This window comes from Micromys minutus (genome assembly GCF_963924665.1).
Source record: "Micromys minutus genome assembly, chromosome: 10".
Classification (NCBI taxonomy): Eukaryota; Metazoa; Chordata; class Mammalia; order Rodentia; family Muridae; genus Micromys; species Micromys minutus.
The window spans coordinates 10,705,365-10,728,682 of NC_137979.1; the positions used below are offsets into that span (position 1 = coordinate 10,705,365).

The 23,318-nt window shown below is 48.7% G+C and overlaps 1 protein-coding gene across 1 annotated transcript; it reads left to right on the forward strand.

The window, feature by feature from the left end:
- Positions 1-10,231: 10,231 nt before the first annotated feature.
- Positions 10,232-17,414, forward strand: LOC308425397 (L-amino-acid oxidase-like; the record flags this gene model as incomplete). Its single annotated transcript, XM_080922672.1, has 6 exons — positions 10,232-10,459; positions 11,029-11,141; positions 11,804-12,005; positions 13,258-13,326; positions 15,027-15,163; positions 16,586-17,414. 6 exons carry the CDS (start codon positions 10,232-10,234, stop codon positions 17,412-17,414), a joined length of 1,578 nt encoding a protein of 525 aa, XP_080778798.1.
- Positions 17,415-23,318: the final 5,904 nt, after the last annotated feature.

Consider the following 23,318-nt stretch of genomic DNA (forward strand, 5'->3'; position numbering starts at 1 on the left):
TCTTCTACCAATGAGCAATTAAGAAAATGCCTCCACAGGCTTCCACAGACCAATCTGATGAAGGCATTCTCTCATACCATATTCCCTCTTCCCTCAAGCTGTCATAAAAACTAGGTAATACACCTCCCAACTGCCCCCCCATCTTAACATTTCAAACCTAGGAAAACTGTGTGTGTGTGTTATATGTACATGTGTGTGTACATGTGTATGTTATATGTACATGTGTGTGTGCTTGGGTGTGGAGATCAGGGGAGACTGCTGGGTATTCTGATCTATCAAGTCCCATTTTATTACCTTGAAGCAGGGTCTCTCACAGAACCTGCAGCTGGAATTCAGCCAGCCATACCCCGGGAGTCACTTCCTTAACCCTGGGGTCACAGATGCACTCAGCCACGTCTAGCTTTGTATGTAGGTGCTTTGGATTTGTGCTCAGGTCTGTGTGTGCTCTTCCACACTGCCTTGTCTCCTCAGTCCCTGAAAGAAAACAAAAACGTTTTAAGCCAAGCATATATAGTTCTAATTGGGCATTCAGGAGAGAAAAACCAGAGCATTAGGAGTTTAAGGTCAGCCTTGGCTCTGTAGCTAGCCCGAGCTACGTGAGAGACTGTCTCAAAATTTTTTTAGAAATACAGTTTGAATTGTCATCACGGGGTTCACACCTGTGGTTTAGAACTCGATTTTGTAGCACATATACTGCCCCACATAGTGGCGACATATTCATGTGACCACTGCTCAGGTGACATTATAACACATTTCTAGTAGGTCCAGGAAGGTCTCCTGTGTCTGGTCCCAAGCCATATTTTCTAGAGATCAGCCCTGTGATCATGTCTGGTGTTATTGTTAGAGACAGGGTCACCTTTAGTCCAGTTGTCCTGGAACTCGCTGTGTATCTCATTCTGATCATGAACCTACGGAAAGCCTCCAACCTCAGCCTCTGCAGTGCAGGGATGACAGGTGTGTGCCCCGATGGTCATTTTCTCTCCATTACTGAGTTCATTCATTTTAAAACATCACACAAGTGGGGAGTCACTATAGAAGTACCATGTGGGGCTGGAGAGATGGCTCAGTGGTTAAGAGCACTGATGCTCTTCCAGAGGTCCTGAGTTCAATTCCCAGCAACCACATGGTGGCTCACAACCATCTGTAATAACATCAGATGTCCTCTTTTGGTGTGTCTGAAGACAGCTACAGTGTACTCATATAATAAATAAATAAATCTTAAAAATAAAAGAAGAAGTGCCATGTGCTTTCTGGTCTACCTCACTGAGGTTCTTCAGAGACACCTGGGTCACCCTTAGAAGCAGCTTACTTGTTGTCTTCTGACTGGAACTATGTCTTGGCTGATGCCCTCCTGCTGAAGAACCATCTGATTAATGAGCACGAGATGTAGTTAAAGTGGAGTACCACGAGATGGGGTTTGAGGAGCTAAAACCCAGAGTCTGGTGATGTTCTTGCTGGATGAGATCAGGTTTCAGGGGCCCTCTTGGCTCTGTTTTTCAGAAGGCCAGAGTGAGGCTGTGCTAGGGTAGGTGCTGGAGCTTGTAGGATTTGCTCTCTTCACTTACCTCTGCTTCCCACCAGGTCCGGGCTCGCTCCTACTGCAGGTGAGGCTGCAGGTAAAGCCTTTACAAGAGCTTGAGCTCCGTCCCACAAAGGGAGGGACAGGGAAGGGTGACACCCTTCAGAAAGGTGATAGAAAAAATAAGCTCAAGTCCTGGAAGCTAGTGATGTGTCAGAACAGCACTCACCAGGGGCTCATCAAGCAGGAAGCAAACACAACTCTGGAGTTTCTGTTCCTACTTCCCTGGAGCTCTGGAGGAAGGAGGAAGAGGTGTCTTCTCCTAGAAAACAAAATCCAGGAAAAGGGGAAGGGTGATGGAGAGAGAACCTGAGGCAAGTCTGGAATACACAGTGAGCTCCAGGCTAGCCTGGGCTACAAAGTCAAACCCCCCATCTCAAAAAACAAAGTAAATAAGAAATGAAGAAGAAAGAGGAATAGAAGGAAGAGAAGAGAGACACACATACAGAGAGAGAGAGAGAGAGAGAGAGAGAGAGAGACAGACAGACAGACAGACAGACAGACGGACAGAGACATAAAACCCCTCAGGCCCAATGGTTGGGAGGGAGGAAGGAATGGATGCTGAGGTGAAAGACTCTAAGAAAGCACTGAGACACACACAGAGACTCAGGAGGGTTCAAATCTCTCCTAAGGCTTCTGGCCAGGAACTGGTGGAAGGATTCATTAAACCCCTAGTGAGAGGCAAGGGGAGTGGAGTGGAGCTTGGTGTGGGGAGCACATTTGCATATGATCCCTCAGGACCCGGGCTCTCTGCTCAGGGCTCCCCACCTATACCCCGCACTGTGCTTTTGGTGGCAGAACCATGAATGGGTGTCAAGAAAGTGGGGGAGCTCTGAGATGGGAAAGAGGCATGATTTGATGTCCTGCCCACCCTCAGGCAGACTCAACGAGCTGGAGCCATCCGGTCCCTGGAGACCAGAGGTCCACTGCCGGGCTTTTGTGAAAACCCCGAGGAAGCCTGCTCGGGACCACCTTCAGGTTTCCTTTGAAATTCCCACAGCCCAGCTTTAGACCCATGGAGACTCTGGTTTCCAAAACAACGGAAATGACCTGACAGGTGTAATTTGAAGTAGACGACGGGACAGAGTTGGTTTTATTTTACTCGTTAGTTTTATGTTAGTTTTGAAGACAGGGTCTCATGTATCCCCGAATGAGCTTAGACTGTAAGCTGAGGGCCTTGAATCCTTGATACTTTCTCCCTCCCCCTCCCAAGTGCTGGGATGACTGATGGCTAGATGTGGGGCGCCGCCCACACATTCCCACGCTTCCGTCATTACAAGGTGGCGCGGATATCCGGCTGTGGGGCGCCGCCCACACATTCCCACGCATTCGCCATTACAAGATGGCGCTGATATCTGGCTGGAGTTAGCAGTAAACAAGCCATGTGCGCACAGGCTGGGTAACTTTTCCGCCTCATGAGTTCCGCCTCTTCCGTGGCGTCATAGGGCCTGCTGAGTCTCAACCAATCAGGGGGCTCCGCGTCCAAGGCAAGGACTGATCCTTTTATAGGGGACGGGCTGGATAGCTCCTCTCCCTCTCTTCCGCTCTTCTGCCTCTCTCTCCCTCTCTCTTCCCCTTTTCTTCCTCTCTTCCCCTCGTGGTTTTCGGCCGTCTCGTGGAGCTTGTTCGTCTTGTTCGTCTCCTTGGATCTCTTGGTTTTCCCCGTCCTTTTCGTTACGTGAAGCAAGTACCGGTTTTTCCAGATTAATAAAGTTTACCGCAGAAGGATTCTATTTTGTGTGCCGCGTCGTTCTTGCAGGCGAGACGGTTGCGCGGGACATCTGGTACCGAAACCCGGGAAATTCGACCACTCCATCGTCTGCACCACAGAATTCAGAACTGCGGGGAGATTAGTTCGGCAAGGTATGTCTGATCCTGGATCTTTCTTTAATTTGGTTTAAATCCTCCACGGCCGTGTGAAGGGTCCGTAGAGGCTCCGGTCTTCGTCAGTGCAGTTTTTATTCTCTTCCTCTTAATTTCCTCTGTGTCCAACGGGGCTGGTGTTAATTTTGTGCTTAAGTCGGACGTAGATAAGCAGAGGCACCCCTGCGTTCCATAAGTCTTTGTAGATAAAAAAAAGCGAGAACGCGCTGAGACTTGCCTTTCAGTTTCGCCTTGGGCCGCCACGCGAATAAGCCGCGGGCATTACATCGCTGTGATGGGCTCTTCACACTCGACCATTACAGCCCTGCAGTCAATTCTTAAGCAGAGAGATTTAGAATTGCCCACCCGCATCTTGCAGCGTTTTGTAAGAGAGGTTGAGCGAACGGCCCCTTGGTTTGCGGTTTCGGGGTCTCTCTCGCCAGCCTCATGGAACAGATTGGGTAGAGAATTAAACTGTGCACAGAATGCCGGAAACCTCGGGCCCGGAACCATGGCTATTTGGACGATGGTACAAAATTGTTTAAGAGATGAGAGTTGTAGGCCCGCCGTCGCTGCGGGGCAAGAGGTATTGAGTGAAGCGCAGGATAGGCTATCAGAAGCCGAACAGAGTGAGAGAATGGGCGCGCGCAGGAAAAGGTATTATCCCCCTAAGGAAAAAGGACCTCCAGAAACGCGGTATAGCGGGAGAGTAGCTACCCACGAACCTTCAGATTATTATTCCCTTATGCCCTCTAATGTTAAGAAAAGGGGAGTCAGCTTGTACCTTGTAGAAGACTTTGAGGCTCTTAACATTTATAGCCTCGAGACTTCAGATGATGATTATGAGCGAGAAGGCTTAGACCCAGAAGAGGAGGCAGGGGTAGATGAAGGAGCAGCTAGTTATGAGGAAAAAGGATATTATCCTGACGAGCAGTATAGGCCCACGCGCTTGTCCCCAGTTGTCCCGACAGCGTCTCCTTTACCAGTAGCCCCTCCTTATGAGACACGCGCACCTTTAAAAGCCTTCTCATTCCTCCCAGAGAGAGTAAAGAAACAGGTGCGTCTTGCATTATGCCACAAAAATTTGATGATTTTAAAAGAGGCATTTCCTATATTGTTACAGGCCCTAAAAAGTAAGGGCCTATATATTGCCACAGAAAAGCTCCAGATTTTTGATACTGGTCAATTCCTAGGGTCTGTGGTATTTATTCACTGATAGGATTGTCCCTCAAAAGCTCGAGATAAGAAGGGATCACCTCCACACTCTTAATGATTTTCAAAAATTACTGGGAGACATTAATTGGCTTAGACCTTTTCTTAAGATTCCTTCTGCTGAACTTAAACCCTTATTCGATGTTTTAGAAGGGGATCCGCATGTTTCCTCACCTAGAAGTTTGACCCCGCAAGCAGAAAGAGCGTTACAGTTGGTAAAAGAAGCTATACAGGATGCACAATTGGTTCGCATGGATTATGATAAACCTTTCTCATTATGTGTTTTTAAAACAAACCGGCTCCCTACTGCAGTGCTTTGGCAGCAAGGGCCCTTATTATGGGTGCATCCTAATGCCTCGCCAGCTAAAATAATTGACTGGTATCCAGATGCTGTGGCGCAATTAGCGCTGAGGGGGCTAAAATCTGCCATCACGCATTTTGGCAGCGAGCCACAGCTGTTAATTGTTCCCTATAATGCCATGCAGGTTTCCACTCTTGCTGCCACTTCAAATGATTGGGCTATCTTAGTCACTTCCTTTTCAGGAAAAATAGATAATCATTACCCAAAACACCCAATTTTACAGTTTGCTTTAACTCAACCTGTAGTTTTTCCCAAAGTAACGTCCTGTAGCCCCCTAAAAGAAGGGTTAGTTATTTATACTGACGGTTCCAAAACTGGGCTGGGGGCTTTTGTGGTTAACGGTCAGGTCTACTCGAGGCAATATGCAGAAACTTCCCCACAGGTGGTAGAATGTTTAGTGGTTCTTGAGGTTTTACAACGTTTTTCAGAGCCTATAAATATAGTGTCTGATTCATCTTATGTTGTTAATGCTGTCAATTTGCTTGAGGCGGCTGGCATTATTAAACCGTCTAGCAGAGTTGCCTCAATTTTCGCGCAAATTCAAAATTGCCTTCTAGCCAGAAGATCGCCCTTTTTTATTACTCACATTAGAGCTCATTCTGGATTGCCAGGACCTATGGCTAAAGGCAATGATTTGGCAGACAGGGCTACAAAAATAATTGCTATAGCCATGTCTTCGCCGCTAGAGGCTGCTAAAAGTTTTCACAAAAACTTTCATGTAACTTCCGAAACTTTGCGGCGCCGCTTTTCCATTTCCAGAAAACAGGCTCGCGATATTGTTGTCAATTGCCAAAATTGCAGTCAGTTTCTGCCTGCGCCCCACTCGGGGGTTAATCCTCGGGGCATCCAGCCTCTTCAAATATGGCAAATGGACGTTACCCATGTCCCCGCCTTTGGTAAGCTGCAATATGTACATGTATCCATTGATACCTGTTCAGGAATAATTGTAGCCACTCCCTTATCTGGAGAAAAGGCCTCACATGCCATCCAACATTGCTTGGAGGCTTGGAGTGCCTGGGGTAAGCCAAAGTTCTTAAAGACAGACAACGGGCCGGCTTTTACCTCACAAAAATTTCAACAATTTTGTAGCCAGATGGCTGTGACTCATCTTACAGGTTTGCCGTATAATCCACAAGGACAAGGTATTGTGGAACGTGCTCACCGCACTCTTAAATCATATCTAATAAAACAGAAAGGGGGGGTTATGCAGGCCTTGCCCCCCGTGCCTAGGACAGCAATATCCATGGCACTGTTCACCTTAAACTTTTTAAATCTTGATGACCATGGCCATACGGCAGCTGAAAGGCATTGCCTACCCATGGATAAACCAAAAGAGATGGTAAAATGGAAAGATGTCATAACTAATGAATGGAAAGGACCGGATCTTGTGTTGATAAGATCCAGGGGAGCTGTTTGTGTTTTTCCTCAGGATGAAAATAATCCTTTCTGGGTTCCCGAGAGGCTCACGCGAAAAACGGCAGAGACTCCTGATGACAGCCCTGCTCCTGACGCGGTGGAACCAGAGAGCCAGAGAAGAGACGAGATGGGCGATTCTGTCGGCAGTCCTGAAACCAATTCCAGCGGAACCTGATGCTACAGTCTCCCCTAACCTTTTCACCCCCGATACTAATTTGGGTGGGGGTGGGACTCTTGGGAGCAATCCTTTGCTGCGGACTTGCGTTGCTTCTCTGGCTGGTTTGTAAGCTCGAGGCCCAAACAAAAAAGAGACAAGGTGGTTACTGCCCAAGCGCCGGTCGCTCTAGAACATGCAGCATCAGCCGATATCTGTTTGTCTTTGCTTAAGCAGTAGGTCGCCGGCCAGACAGCTCTTGCACTCCTAGAACTTCGGTTCATTGCACAGGATTAGAGTGTCTGGTTTGAGCAGCCCATGAGGGATGCCGAGCTTAGCATCGCACTGAGAAACCCCTGGTCGCGGGGTATTCTCCGGGAGATAAGCCATTTGTATGAGGGTTTCCTGCCCCAGTGTCCCTCCCTCAGAAAAACGGCAGAGGACAGGTCAGGTGTACTGCGGGCTACAAAAGGCCTAGCGGTTACTCCTGTACATGGTCTTTATACACCTTAATGAGGATTTGACCTCTATCTCCGCCCTCCTAATATGGGTGTCCTACTTTGCTTAAAGTATAAAAGATAGGGGGAGATGTGGGGCGCCGCCCACACATTCCCACGCTTCCGTCATTACAAGGTGGCGCGGATATCCGGCTGTGGGGCGCCGCCCACACATTCCCACGCATTCGCCATTACAAGATGGCGCTGATATCTGGCTGGAGTTAGCAGTAAACAAGCCATGTGCGCACAGGCTGGGTAACTTTTCCGCCTCATGAGTTCCGCCTCTTCCGTGGCGTCATAGGGCCTGCTGAGTCTCAACCAATCAGGGGGCTCCGCGTCCAAGGCAAGGACTGATCCTTTTATAGGGGACGGGCTGGATAGCTCCTCTCCCTCTCTTCCGCTCTTCTGCCTCTCTCTCCCTCTCTCTTCCCCTTTTCTTCCTCTCTTCCCCTCGTGGTTTTCGGCCGTCTCGTGGAGCTTGTTCGTCTTGTTCGTCTCCTTGGATCTCTTGGTTTTCCCCGTCCTTTTCGTTACGTGAAGCAAGTACCGGTTTTTCCAGATTAATAAAGTTTACCGCAGAAGGATTCTATTTTGTGTGCCGCGTCGTTCTTGCAGGCGAGACGGTTGCGCGGGACAGCTAGAGATCAGGCTAGCCTCAAACTCTGAAATCTGCCTGTCACTGACTTTTTGTCTTTTGAGCCAGGATCTTGTGTAGTAAATTCCAAACTAACCTGAGCTACTTTGAGTGAGGCCTTATCTCAAAGAAATAGGAAATCTCAGGATGTGAGATTTCCATGTCCCGTTCCTCACTTGCAGATTTTCTTCATTTCCTCAACAAAGTCATTACACATTTACCCACATTCTTTCTGTGGCCACAGGAGGCTTAGGGTCAGTGCAGATGGACAAGGCAGACATGGCTCCTGATTCCAGCAGACACGTGGATTTCTCAGTGGTCAGCCCACCACAGACACCGGTCACAGCCACTCTTAAAAGCAAAGGATGGGTGGAGAGACGCTAGGGCTGTGGATCTGGTGCCGGCTTCAGGGTGTATAGTAAATGCCTGTGTTTGCCTGGGCTCGAAGATGCTTTGTTCTCCTTTGCTCTGCAGTAACCAAGTAGAAATGGCTCTCCAGGGCAGGGCGACTGTCAGGAAAAAAGAGAGTAGCCCAGTACAAACTTCCTTCACTCCTGGCAAAAACAGCTTGAGAGTAGTTGTGTTTCCCATAAGGCCCAGCCTTCTTAAAGGGACTGCTGGTAACTTTAAGCACCTTTTCCCAGCAATGGTGATGGGTGTATACTGTACACATGTGCTAAAGTATCATCTTGAACCATGCTCATATGGACAATGAGTGAATGAATGCAAATTAGTCCTCACAAGGGAGCAGAGGGGGAATCCCTGAGACTTCCAGTTTCCAAACCAGCTCCAATCCACTTCCTTAGTACTAAGTAGTTCCACTCCTTGAAGACAGAAGAGATGAGAGAATCCAAGATGTGGAAAATAGGCCGGATTCTGGTGATGGTGACGGCGAAGCTGTGTGTGTGTGTTTATCCCTCAAAAATAATTAGAAAGCCAGATGCCAAGTGCGCAGGTGCCCAGAGGGAGTCTGGAGACTAGGATAGGCCCTGAGGAAAGCAGACAGAAACAGATTGTAAAGGTGAGTCGGAGGATGAGCGACAGCAAGTCCAGACGGAAAACCCTGGCTCCTAGCCCCAGGCCTGGTGTCTGTGATGATTGCAGGGGTTGGAGGAAAACCTCTGTCCGTGTGTCCTTCCCTCTTTCTACCCGTCTGCTCTTCCGCCCACGCTCCTCGACCCACCACCATCTGTCTGTCTGTTCATTCTTCCACACACATATTTCTCAACTCTTGCATGAACTGTTAGGAGCCAAGCTCTGTACAGATGAAACTGAACACTAACTCAAGCTGGATAAGACAGGTTGAGCAATTAATTATCTAACGTACCAAATATGAGTATCACACAGGAACACAGAGGCACGGTGCTGGGTAGGGTGGTTGAGAGAGCAGTCAGTCATACACAAATGGCAATTCCTTTGCTTCCGTTCTCTGTGATGCCACCATGTGTTTCAGTGGCAAACTACGTTCTCTTTACCAACCTGGGGAAAGATGCAGGGGAACAGCCAGCTTAGACTGTGCAAGAAAATACCATAGAGTTCATGGACCGGTGTCTCAGCAAAAGGATTGCTGGTGGGTTTTGTGTCTTCGAAGGTTTCTCACCATACCCTCATCATGGGTACTGCCCACGGTGTGTGGGCATCCCCAATGTTCCTCTCTAGTACTCCTACTTCCTCTTCCTTTTTATTAATACAATATTATCATTACTTTTTGAGAATTTTATACAATGTAGCTTGACTATAATCACCCCCAACTCCTCCCCCTAGCTCCCCAGACCCACCTTCTTTTCCCTACGCCTATCTCAAAGTAGACATATGTCCTTTGGTCCTTTAGCTCTTACAATCTCCTCCCCCATTTCTAAACCCCACACCCCCGTCCTCCTCAATGTCCCCTTGAGTCTTAGTTGTAGGGATTGTGTACATAGCAGACAGCTGTTCTGTGTTTAGACCGGTTGTAGCTTTCTGATCGGCCTGCTGAGAAAAGAACCCTTTTTGTTAGGGGATGAGAGCAATCTCTTGGAGGCAGCCCTGTGATGATTCTCTGGGGCTTGGGAACCTGGTGATCTATCACACATACCTTGGGGACTATTGCTTTGTTACATAAGGTTTCGGGCTCCCGATCTTTGGTCATCCATAATGGTGCTTACCTAAGGGTCTTCTCACTACTGAAGACAGTCTATCCACTTCAAATGGTGGTGTAAATGGAAAAATGTGGTGAGCAGATCTATGTCAGCAATGGACATGACAGTCCCACTGACTGAGGAGGAGGAAGGTGCCTTGGGCAGACATTCAGCCTGTGTCATCCCCTGAGTGAGAGGCTTTGGTACCTAAGGGGCATTTGTGGGCCAGCAGGAAGAGTGGCAGGTAAGTTGGGAGGACCTGTGACTAAGACTCTCTTTGGTAGGGGAGTGCCTGGCACATTGTGTCATAGGTCCAGTGATAAATATTCCTCAGATCGAGGGTTACGGCCAGTCACCCTTCATCCCCAGGCATTTGCTTAACTACCATATCTACAGCTATGTTCCCAGGCTGGCTGGCTCTCATCTTCTTGTCTGTGCTGAGCTTGGATACTCAGGCCTTCAACAGCAAGCTTGTCAAGTGCTTTGAGGATCCCCAGTATGAAGAGCTGCTGCAGCTGGCTCGAAATGGACTGGGACCGACGGCCGAGAGGAAGCAAGTGGTGGTGATTGGGGCAGGCATGGCTGGGCTCACTGCTGCCAAGATCTTGCAGGATGCTGGTCACCAGGTATGTGACTGGGCAGGGAAGAATCTTTTGTGGGAAGACTGGGCTCTGAACAGGGAGGCGGAAACCCAAGCTGTTGACATCCCTGGGGAGCTGGGGCCAAAACAAATTCTAGGGTTCTAGAGTATCTCTGGATTAGGAGAGCAGACAAGCTTGCTCAGTAACAAAGACCAAGTTTCAGAAAGAGGCAAGAAGAAGCTAGTGTAGCTGCTTAGTGATAGGGGGAGGAATAATATCCTGTGGTTTCTATCCTTGTACTGAAAAAGGAAGGAAAGGAGAAAGGAAGGAAGAGAGGGATGAATCGAGGAAGGGAGGAAGGGAAGTAGGGAGGAAGAAAGGAAAGAGGGAAGAAAAAAGAAAGGGAGGGGTGATGAAGGAAGGATGGAGGGAGAAATGATGGAAAAGGGAGGAAGGGGAGAAAAGAGGAAGGGAGGGAGGATAGCGGATGGATGGATAGATGGAGGGAGGACTAGGAAGAGTAGTATATCTGGGTCTACCACAGGAGAGGAGGATGTCGTGTGGAGGGTTTGTGGCAAGCCCCATTGAATTTATTGAAAGAGCTGTCTCTCTAGGTGACTGTCCTGGAGGCCTCAGGGCGTGTGGGTGGCAGAATTGAGACTCACCGAGTTCCTGGAGCACACTGGTATATAGAACTCGGTGCCATGAGGATCCCCATCAACCACAGGTACTGTTGAGAGCAGTAGTGGCAAAGAAGAAAGGCCAGGATCAGGGTTGTCCCACCAAGAGGCCAATGCAGACTGCGGTGGATGGATGGAAGTCCAGGGGTTAGGACCTGACTCAACTCATTGGCCAACCCTAGGGCAGCCTAGGGGCTTCTCCCAGCCTTGGTGTTTAGTCCATGTGAGAAGATAACTGTACTAGGTTTTGACTGCCAAGCAGGCTGGGCCGAGGATCACAGAAAATAGATGGTCCGAGATAAACCTGTTGTGAAGTCGGAAGCAGCCTACTGAGTTTACGAAGGACAGGAAGGCCAGTAAGCACCCTCCCAGTAGGACCTTTCTGAATGGGTCAGGAGTTCGGAGAATGCAGCTAGAAGGATAGAGAGTAAGTGAACATAACCTCCAGGAAGGAAACACTTCAGAAACCCCCCTCACTGTGGTTGCAGATCCCCGACAAAGTGGCAGAAATCTCTGCCAGCATAGAAGGTCTTTTGTAGGGAGTCTTGGCCTCATGGCTTCTAACCTAGTGTGATGACCAAGCATTCTTTTCATGGAGGATGGGCTGGGGTGGCCTTAGTGAATCCCAGGGAGACAGGAAGTAAGCCCCAGCGAGCAAGAGGCACTTTGGCTTCTCAGAGCCTGAGGAGCATCTGACCCCTTTCCACAGGCTTTCTCATGAGCTCGTCAAAAAATTCGGGCTGATGCTAAAGGAATTCTGCCCTTGCAACAATCAGACCTGGGTGCTGGTCAACGGAGTTCGGCAGCGCTCGGGGGCAGTGCAGGCCGACCCTGGCCTGCTGGGTTACTCAGTAAGATCTGACGAGGTGGGGAAGACGGCAGAACAGCTCTTTGATGCATCTCTGAGAAAGGTAAGGCAAAATAAGCGGGCAATCCCCCTCTTCCCTCAGAGCCACCCTGCGGAAACACCCTCAGGTTCCTCTGGTTTCCCAGGGAAGAGCTCTGAGTGAACCTGAGATCCATGGGTGGAGGAAGCCCTACACCATTAATGGCCTCTCTGTCCTGTGTCAGCCGCTGGCTCTCCAGGGAGTATCTTCTCAGTCCCCAGACATCTGTGCATATTACAGACATGTACAAAGTAGCTATGATGGAATCATCATGGTGGGACCAGGGTCATTGCAGAGGGAGACCTACAAGCCGGGCTCTGGGATTGGATGCATTCAATGTGTGACCCCATGAAAATTATTACTGCGAGCTCCCTTCTCTCCTCTCCACGTTTCTGTGAGGTTGCTGTGAGGAATAGGTGACTGGGATGTGTCACAGTGATAAGATGGTGGCAGGTGGCAGTCAGCAGGACCAGTGCTCAGACCACAGTTGTCATCATAACTGATGGTTTGCCAAGGTAGAGCAATAAGCAGTCTTTGTGACCTGACCCAGCAGTGACAATACCTTTGTCTTATCTGACCCATGGCCTGGAGGGACCTCAGTATGACAATGAGCTCAGTGGGAACAGAGAGCACTCCCTGGAGGCTGTGGCCCAGGTGTCTCTCTGCTATGGCTCACTCGGGACCAGCAGTGCTGTGAGGCCAGGCCCTCTGGCTCCTACATGCTTCCCAGGTGCTTAGAAGTCCACAGAAATGTCGATGCAGGTCAAGGAGGTAGATTCCTCACATGTTGGTGAGGCGGGGAACCTGAAGGCTGACAGGGCCTAACACCTACCTTTGTATGCTTGGCAACTATCCAAGGAGAGGTGAGATTCCCGCCATACCAGTTTTAGGACACAGTTCTGGATCCCAGGATTCATATAAAGTCTCTTTCTCTCTCTCCCTTTCTCCCTCCCTCCCTCCCCCCCAGACACACACATACACACACACCCCACACACACCACACATACACCTCCCCACATTCACACACACCACACATCCCCCCACCACACATACACCACACCACACACCACCACACACACACATATACATACACATTACCCCATCACCACCACACACACACACACAAACACACACACCACAACACACTCCCCACATTCACACACACCCCTTCCCCACTGTTGAACAAGCATGGTGAAGGTGCATGGGTGGGGCAGGGTTAACAATCTGTGTGGGCTGACCCTCACCACACGTCTGCCATGTCTTCTTGTCTTCTTAGATTGTGGAAGAGCTGAAGAACAGCAGCTGCCGGGAGGTTCTGGAGAAGTACGACTCCTTCTCCACCAAGGTCAGTCCTGGGAAGTTATGGCTCACTGTGCCCTGAAACCCTGCAGCGGGGCTGTCACCTGGGGCTGACTCACTTGTCTTCACCGTCTGCCCTGAGAGAATGCAAGCTCCAGCAGGGGAGAAGGAAGAAAGAGGGAGAGAGAGAGAGAAGGGAGGATGGATGGAAGGAGCTAAACAGAAGCCACTCCGAGGAGGGCAATCTAGGCTACTTTTTCAGTTTGTGGTATGGAAGGAGTCCTCCACAGTACCTGCGGAATCAAAGGCAGACAGAAATGTGGGAAGCCTTATACAAACGTGTGTTGCTTAATGTTTCAAAATGCATCTTTCTACATTTATATATTTCTGCAAAAGTCACAATGGTTACCTTCATGTTGCCTGTCGTTTGGCTACCTACTTGCTGGGGACCACTGTTATAAGTATGTAGGTCACCACTGATGGAAACATCATTGGTAACACATGACCACAGTGAAAAACAAGAAAGGCTGGGGAGCCCTGGGTATATCCCACTGGTATAAGAGCTGATCTGCCATGTGTGAGGCCCCAGATTCAATCTCCTGCACTGAAGACACAAAGACATAAGGAGAGTTCCAGATGTAGCCCCCGACGTGAGGCTCCTGGGGAGGATAATAACTATTCTCCAGCTGATCCTGAGATAGAAGCTGATAGCCACTCCCAGGTCCTGATCATCCTAAGTAGACTGTGGTTTGCCTCTGTGGGCTGCTTGCTTCAGATGCTGGGTGGATCAAAGCCTGTTATCTTGTGTAGTCTGACCACTGCATACTCAAGGTTTGGTGTGAAGAAGAGAGAGAGAGGAGATGAGAAACTAAAGCCAAGTTAGAGATGGACAAGACTCACATCTACTGTGACACACACTCAGACTTGGGGCCCAGAGAACGTCTCTGAACCTTGATATTGTCAGTCCCAACAGGTCTGGCTTACCTTTAGGCACCCTGGTGTTGCTGTTTCTAGGATTTTTATGGCCCTACAGTTTTACTCTGGTTTAAACGAGGATGTTGACTAGAGGCATTTGCCTCCCAACCAGTAGTACCCAGACATTCTAGCAGGTTCTTTCAGTGCCTAGCCTTTAGTGCCTGCACTGGTGACAGGAACCAACTCAGCCCCAGGACAACTGGACGGTCGTCCACTCTAGGGAGGCCATTCCAGCCAGGTTTGTCATGTCCACAATGGCTTTATCTGAGACAACGAGGAAAGACAAAGCACAGGGTACAATCAGGGCAACAGGTGCAGCCAGAGCCAGCTCTGAGGTCACCTGCTGACGGAGTGGCTGGTCAGCAGGTGATGGGGCAGGAGTGGGAGGTTAGGACAGGATGGGATATTTCTGGTACTCGGATTCTTCTGAAAAGTCAGGCTGGTCCACACAGAGGGACATGGAAACCACGTCAGCTTTCCCATCTAAGAAAGCGGGACTCCATGCCATTATCTGAGAGGATTGCAGGAATTAAAGGCTAAGAAGACAGACTGTAGGCTGTAAACTCTACCTAGTATAGCTCTTTTCCCTATAGACCATGGGGATCATGTCTAGACACATATGCAAGGTAGCCTTGGGTCCCAGAGGGTACATGCCTGTCCTACCCTGTCCAGGTCTGGTCTTTGCTGTCCCTGGGTAGAAAGCAAGTGTGCACATGTTGTTTTCTGGTACATTCTCACCAGTTTGCCTTATTTTCTCATGCGCGAGGACAGGAGTACCTGATCAAGGTGGGGAACCTGAGCCGAGGGGCCGTGCAGATGATCGGGGACATGCTGAACACAGACTCCGGTTACTATGAGGCCTTCACCGAGACGCTGCGTGGCATCATCTCCTTTTTCCAAGATCCCCGGTGAGACATGGGGTCACGAGCTACTGATGTAGATAGTGATGAAAAGGGGGTGGGGGCGCTAAGAAACCAGGAGAAAAACCTTCCCTAACCTGGAATGGGAAGCCAGGTAATCTCATTCAGGAGAAAGAGGCAGGTGGATCTCTGTGAATTTAAGGCTAGTCTCAAAATAAGATAAAATAAAAATTAAAAATAATAATAAAAAAAAAAGGAGGCAGGAGAAGGAAAGAGTAATGAGAGATCCAGGCTTCAAGAATCTCAGAGTCACTCAATGGAGTGGATGGGAGCATTAAACACCCCAGGTAGAACTTTGAGCCAAACCTTCTGATATGCTGCCTACCTCAGGACCCCACTCTGAGAACCTCTGATTAAGGGTCTTCTACCAAGAGTGTGTTACTTACAGCCTCATCTGTTTTTATGACAGGGACTGTGACCTCAGCCCTGCTTCAAGGGACACTTGTCATTTTCCGGCCCGGGAAGATTGGGCTGCGAGGATGTAAACCTAAGATTCAAGTCACCACTGGTCACCGACCATGTGATCTGTAGCTATAAAGATAAAAGGGCGCCAGGCAAGGTAGTCCGAACCTGTAACGCCAACATTCAGGAGGCGGGAAGACCTGAAGTTCCAGGCCCAGCTTATCTCAAAACAACAACAGCAAAAAGATAAAAATGAACGGGTTCTGTGAAAAAACAGGCCACGGGGCAGCTGAAATGAAACCTGGGACATTGATTTATCTAGACATACTGTTATTGGGGGGGGGGGCATAGACCACTACCCTTCTTATCAACTTAAATCTGAACCAAGGACTGCCTTTAGGAAGCACGGGCGGGGGGGGGGGGAGTTTTAATACAGACTAAATAAAACAGCTCTATAGTGTTTAGGCTACTTGTTCTGACTAGTCCCTGAGGACTTTATGAAGCGGGTTATCAGAATCTGAGGCCAGAGCCCGGGATCTGGCTTAACCGCTAGACAGTTTGTGGATCGTGCTTGAAGTCTTGGCATCCATCCCTAGCACTGGATAGAACTAGGAGGGGCAGCAAAAGCCTGTAACCTCAGCACCTGGGAGGGGGAGGCAGGAGGATCAGAAGTCTAATTCTGGGTCTTTGTCAGCATTCTGGGTAGTCACAGGATAGAGTAAGTGACCGGGAGGAGGGGTGTGTGTGAGCTCAAAACAGCTGCACTCTTCTGATTGGTCACCGCAGAGCAGCTGGACTCTTCCGATTGGTCACTAAAGCAGTTCCTTTCTCTCGTTCCCTGGAGCTAACAGACACTCTGGCCTTGGTTCTTTGCCGACATTTTACCCGGGGTCAAAACATTATCTAGGGTGTGTCTGAGAAGGGACAACTAAATCATTGTCCAGTTCCAGCAATCTGTCCTCCAGAGAGCCTGTCCACTCATCTCCCTCTCTGCTGGCTCATTCTCAGGTTCGATGAGATTGTTGGAGGCTTTGACCAACTTCCCCAGGCCCTGCACAATTCACTCCTCCCAGGGACTGTCTGGTTCTACTCACCAGCGGAGGAAGTGGAGATGTCTGAAGACTGTGTTCACGTCACCTACAAGACACCTGACCCTCTGCAGCCCAGGGCTCGGCTGACTGCGGATTTTGTGGTGGTGGCCACCACTGCTAAGGCTGCCCGCCTCCTTCGATTCCAGCCACCCCTCTCTCTCACCAAGCAGGATGCTCTGCGCTCTGTCCACTACAACAGTGCCACCAAAGTGATCCTGGCCTGCACCCAGCGTTTCTGGGAACGAGACGGAATTTTCAGTGGCAAATCTAGCACCGACCGGCCTTCCCGTTTCATCTACTATCCCAACCACATCTTCCCCAACGGTGCGGGGGTCATCCTGGCATCTTACACCCTGGATGATGACTCTGTGTTCTTCACAGCCTTGGACCACACTCGGGTAGTGGAAATAGTTCTGGATGACCTGGCTGCTATTCACAATCGCTCCAAAGAGGAGCTCCAGGCTCTCTGTCCTTACTCAGCAATCAAGAACTGGAGCCAAGACCCTTACTCCATGGGTGGCTTTGCCTTCTTCACCCCCTACCAGTATGTGGACTATGCCCAGGAACTCAGCCAGCCGGAAGGGCTGGTCTTCTTTGCAGGTGAGCACACAGATCTGCCCCATGGCTGGATCGACACTGCTATCAAGTCAGGACTCAGGGTGGCAAAGAACATTCAGGAATCTGTGAACTTGGCTTTGACAAGGAACCCCAGAAATACGAAACCCTTCTCCAAAAGTGAACTGTAAACAACTAGATGGGCCCCAGGAACTTGGGGGATTCCACACAAGTTTGTCCATCGGGAGACAACGCAAAACCCACTCTCACCCATCTTTGCCTTCGCGCAGAGACTTGACCTGGGGCCTGTGACTGGAGCCCCAAGGTAACAGACTGCCTGTGACCTTGGGTTTATGACGGGAGCTCAGCAAGAATTTGTGGCATAAAGATGAAAAACAATAAAGTTGAATTCAACTGTTACTGTTTCATTTTTATTTACAAAAAATGTAAATGAAATTTCCCTTTATACACACACACACACACACACACACACACACACACACACAAATGCCATGATTTGAGGCATGCAGGTCAGAGCAAAATATTGGGAAGTGGGCTCTTTTCTTCCACCATGTGCATCCCAGGGACTGAGCTCAGCCCACTGACTTGGTCATTGGTATCTTTACCCTCTGTGCCATATGGCCAGTCAAGTGTTTCCTGACAGTCTAGTGTCATCTAAATAATTTTGGAGTAAAGTCCTGAGGGCAGGTGAGACCCTTGCCTTTCTTAGGCCTCTTCTTGTACTCCTTTATCTGAGTCTGGTGTTAGCTTTATGTCTTATTTTCTATGGCTATGAAGACACCGTGACCAAGGCAGCTTACAGAATACAGCGTTCACTGGTGGCTTACAGTTCAGTGGGAGCACAGCAGCAGCCACATAGCTGGCCTTTGCTACTTTGCGGGTTCTTCTACTTCCCATCCTTTATCTCCCTTTTCACCTTCTATTACTAGAAAGAATTAAAAAAAAATGGGGGGGGAGGACCTTGAATCTAATTTTTTCTTTGAGCACAACTACTAACAAACCACAAACAACCCCCCTGAACAACCGCCAACCATCAATGACCTCATCTCTTTGGGCTCTAGTATTTATATAACTTCCGATAAGTTTTCAAACATCTAAATATCACACAACTGCAGAAAATATCTACAGCGGACAAAACCACACCTTTGCTAGAGTATAAGGCAAATCATAGTCTGTTGCTGTGGACAATTCAAAGCAGGCCCCATATCCCCGTACCTGGGACTAAAATGAAAACATATTCTTATAATATTTCTGTGTTGTTTTAAAGAAACTAAAATTCCAGAATTCCCATTACACAGGCAGACACGGCACTGGAGCCATAGGTAAGAGCTTACATCTTTATCTGAAAGTAGGGGAGAGGGAAAGCTAACTGGAAATTTCATAGGCTTTTGAAACCTCAGAGCCCACCCCAGTGACACCCCTCCTCCAACAAGGCCACACCTCCTAGTCCTTCCTGAACAGTTCCATCAACTGGGGATCAAGAGTTGAAACATATGAGCCTATGGGGTTTACTCTCATCTAAACCAACCCCCCCTTTCTTCTCCAGTTCTCTGCCTTCCTTGACTGAATTTTAAGAGAAGTTCAGATGTAGGTTACTTGAGGCAACTCTGGCTAGCAACATATTTTCTGTGTTGTTCCAAAAGTCTCAGTGGACAAATTCTAATAGTACTATTTCTGAGATGTTCAGGGTCAAAACTTGGGCCCTCAAAGCCTCAATAAGTTAGGCTTGGTCATCATCCTTAATATATCACTTAGGAGACAAATAATATACTCAGCAAAATGCCTCGAGAGGTAAAGGCACTTACCACAAAGCATGATGACATGAGTGGTTGGGGAAAACTGACTCTGACCTCTGCACATGACCCTGGAATATGAAAATCTCTCTCTCTCTCTCTCTCTCTCTCTCTCTCTCTCTCTCTCTCTCTCTCTCACACACACACACACACACACACACACACAACTCCAAGTTCATAGGATTCAATCCATTCTTTTTTTTTAAAGCTTTATTTATTCATTTCATGTATGTGAGTGCACCGTCACTGTCTTCAGACACACCAGAAGAGAGCATCAGATCCACATACAGATGGTTGTGAGCCACCATGTATTTTCTGGGATTTGAACTCAGGACCTCTGGAAGAGCAGTCAGTGCTCTTAACCACTGAGCCATCTCTCCAGCCACACAATTCACTCTTTTGACTTCCACAGGCACCGCATGCATATATTGCTTGTACATACCTACATGGAGGGAAATATTCAAATACGTTAATAATATCTTTAAAAAGAGAGTGAGCTAGGTTAGTAGTGCACACCTTTGACTCCAGGCTCAGGAAGCAGACACAAAGGAACCTGTAAGTTTGGAGCTAGCCTGGTCTACATAGAGAGTTCCAGGCCTGTCAGGGATCCCTAGTGAGATCTTGTTTGGGGAGTGGATAATAGTTAAAGTAGGGAGAGGAGATTTCTTCAGTGTGGCCACACTTTGGAGAATAGCTAGGCTGTCTTCAGAATTCTGACATAAGCTTAAATAGAAAGCATCAGGTTTTGATACCTAAGCAACCTTGGTCAAGGTGTGATCTCACGCACATCGATCTATCAATGTCTCCATTCCAGTCTCTTCTGTAAGGTGGCCTGAAAGTTGTGGGAACCAAGTGATATCCCTTCTTGAGAGACAAGCTCCCTCTCTACCTGGCACTGGGCTTTAGCTTTTCTTCTCCCAGTAGGAGACTTCTGAAGGAATTTCAATTCCTTGGGGCCTATTGTCTCAATCCTCTAATGTCCAAAGGGAAGACCTAAGGGTCTCTCTGCAGAATACTTTCATTCTTGCCAGGATCATGTAGCTGTCACCAGAGATTTTTCCTTGGGCTCGTACAATACCTAGTGATTGACATTGGAGACTTGTCACAGACGGCGGGGTTCTGTGTTTGATGTCTCAGAAGGCACACGGCTGTATTCTGACTTCTGTGCCCACCCCCAGACCTAAGTGTCCTGGCAGAACTAAGAGGATGAGTGTAGAGATGGCAAAGTTGATTCTGATGATGTCTTTTAATCAGAGAGATAAGAAGATGAAGGGCCTAGAGACGGCTGGGTCCTAGGGCAGCCTGTCATTTGACAATGACTTGTCCTGAATTTTGTCCTGAAGGGGAACTCTTGGAGTTGTGAGTCACCCTGAGGGCCACAGGAAGAGGCTGGGTGGCTATGAGGGGACAGCTCAAAACCAAAGGCAACTAGGCACCTAGTCAAGAATCAGCAGAGATAAGGCTGGGTGTCGGTGGCCTACGGTTTTATTCCCAGCATTCGGGAAGCAGAAGCAGGTAAGATTTCTTGAGTTTGAGGCCAGGAGAGTGAATTCCACAGTATAATCTTCTTCAGAGATTAAGGCAGGAAGAGAGACAGACAGACAAGACAGACAGAGACACAGAGACACACACACACAGACAGAGAGCCATAAACAAGCATGTTAGCTGTTCATATGGGCAGGGTATGCATTATTTTATCTCCTGGGGCTGTTCAAACCACAGCCCTGATAAGCAGCCCCAGATAAAACAGTCAAGACCTCACCTCCGCAGCATACCCGGGAGGCCTTTGTGCAGACACTTGGGCCACAGATTGTTTCTCCCATGGCCGACTCATATATCCACTTATTTTCTTTCCCCTCAAAGAACATCGAGGTGTGTCCTTCCACCTCAGAAGTAGGGTCGAAAGCAGCTCGGGAAGGAAAGAGTGTCTTTAGCTCACAAGCCCAAGTTACAATTCTTCTTGACAGGGACTTCAGCAACTAGTCACAGTCAGAAGCAGAGACGTGACCAGGAGAGATGGCTCAGTGGTTAGGAGCACTTACCGCTTAGTCATGGGAACTAGAGTTTGCTTGTCAGGAACCACAAACACCTGTAACTCCAGCTCCAAGGGTCAGCACTCTTCTAGCTTCTTTGAGTACCTACACACATATGTGCACACACGCACACACACACACACACACACACACTGGCTCTTGCAGAGGAACCATATTCTGTTCTCAGCACCCATACAGTGGCTCACAACACTCTGCAACTCCAGTTTCAGGGCATCCAATGGCTTCTTCTGACCTCTGAGGGCACAAGAAAGGCACACAGTGGACATACGTCCCTCCCTCCCTATTTACATACACACATGCAAGCAAAACACTCAGACGACCAAAATAAATAAATCTAAAAATCTAGAAACAAATAAAAAAATAAAATTTGAAACAAAAAGCAGCAAAGAGAGGATGAATGAATGAATGAACGCCTAGCAGCGGCTTCTACTTTTTTAGTTTTATGAATATGCTGTAGTATGCTTCAGCTGTCCTCAGACACACCAGAAGAGGGCAGCAGATCCCACTACAGATGGTTGTGAGCCACCATGTGGTTGCTGGGAATTGAACTCAGGACCTCTGGAAGAGCAGCCAGTGCTCTTAACCACTGAGTCATCTCTCCAGCCCAGCTTTTTAATATTCTTACACCATCCAGGGTCCCAAACTAGGAGTGATGCTACCCTCTTTCAGGCTGTGTCTTTCCATATTAATTAAGGCGATCGAGTTAATCTCCATTAGACATACCTGAATGCGATGTTCAGGGAGGCCTTAGAGTATCCTCCAATACACCCTCTTGTTATTCCTCTTGGGTGTCCACCAGAGCTAGTTGATAAGACCCTGTTGCTGAAGACATCACATGCTCTAGTGACAGAGAAATCAGATCTGCTGGCCAGTTTTTATAGGGCAAGAAGGTGCCATGCAGGCTGCCAGGAGAGAAAAGCACCAATGGTCATACCCAACTGGGAACCCTACGAACCAAACTACCAACCTTCCAGGTAAGATATGCCTACGGCTGCATTTTGCGGTTAAGACTATCACGGGGAAAACCAAACATTTTCCGATTGGCTTTAAGCCTGCTCCACAAGGCCGAATCCATACCTGGCATTGTAAACTCAGTTAAAAACCCATGGCCAGCGAGGCACTCCATCCTGGGTAGGGGGGACTTACTACTACAGTTTAGCTGAATCAACACAATGCCGAGTTGCCTCACGTTCATATTGACAGATGACTGCTGTTCTGAGTTTTAGAGAGCCTTTACTAGAAATGGTGGCGAGAGCAGAGACACGTGACTGCTTATGGCACCAAGAATAAGTGGCTGCCGAATGCCTGGCTGTGAACGGGCGTTGATGGTTCTGCCCCCATCGAAAGCACAGCGAGCAAGTCAGAAGACGGGCTGGAAAGAATCAAGACGGAAGATGCCGAGAAGGGCCGTGAGACACCATCTGGTTAAACTCAGGGGCGACAACAAAGCGGAATGGTATGAATGTGGGAAGGAGACTTGCACAGGGCACAAGACATGAATAGGCGAGGTCTAGGTTAGTAGGTGTACTGTCGACTCGACACAGGCTGGAGCTATCACAGAGAAAGGAGCCTCAGCTGAGGAAATGCCTCCATGAGATCCAGCTGGAAGGCATTTTCTCAACTAGTGATCAAGGGGGAGGGCCCAGCCCATTGTGGGTGGAGCCATCCCTGGCCCAGCCCATTGTGGGTGGTGCCATCCCTTGGCTGGTAGACTTGGGTTCTATAAGAAAGCAGGCTGAGCAAGCCAGGGGAAGCAAGCCAGTAAGTGACATCCCTCCAAGGCCTCTGCATCAGCTCCTGCTTCCTGACCTGCTTGAGTTCCAGTCCTGACGTCCTCTGGTGATGAACAGCAATGTGGAAGTATAAGCTGAATAAACCCTTTCCTCCCAACTTGCTTCTTGGCCATGGTGCTTTGTTTAGGAATAGAAACCCTAAGACAGTAGACAAGCTCACTGTGGGACTCTGACTGGCCTGGAACTGAAGAGGGTGCACCAGGCTGGCCTTGAACTCACAGAGATCTGTTTGCCTCTGCCTCCCAAACGCTGGGACTAAAAACTGTGCACTGCCATACCTGGTTCCCTGGAAACCAGGTTTAAGTCCAGTTAGAAAACAGGTTTGGAGGTCTCAAGAAAATGACCATATTACTCCGTGTATTTTGGCAGGACAAAAGCTTAACTGTTGCAGACTATGTTGCAGCTGTGTGCATAGCTATGTCAAAGCAAAGGAG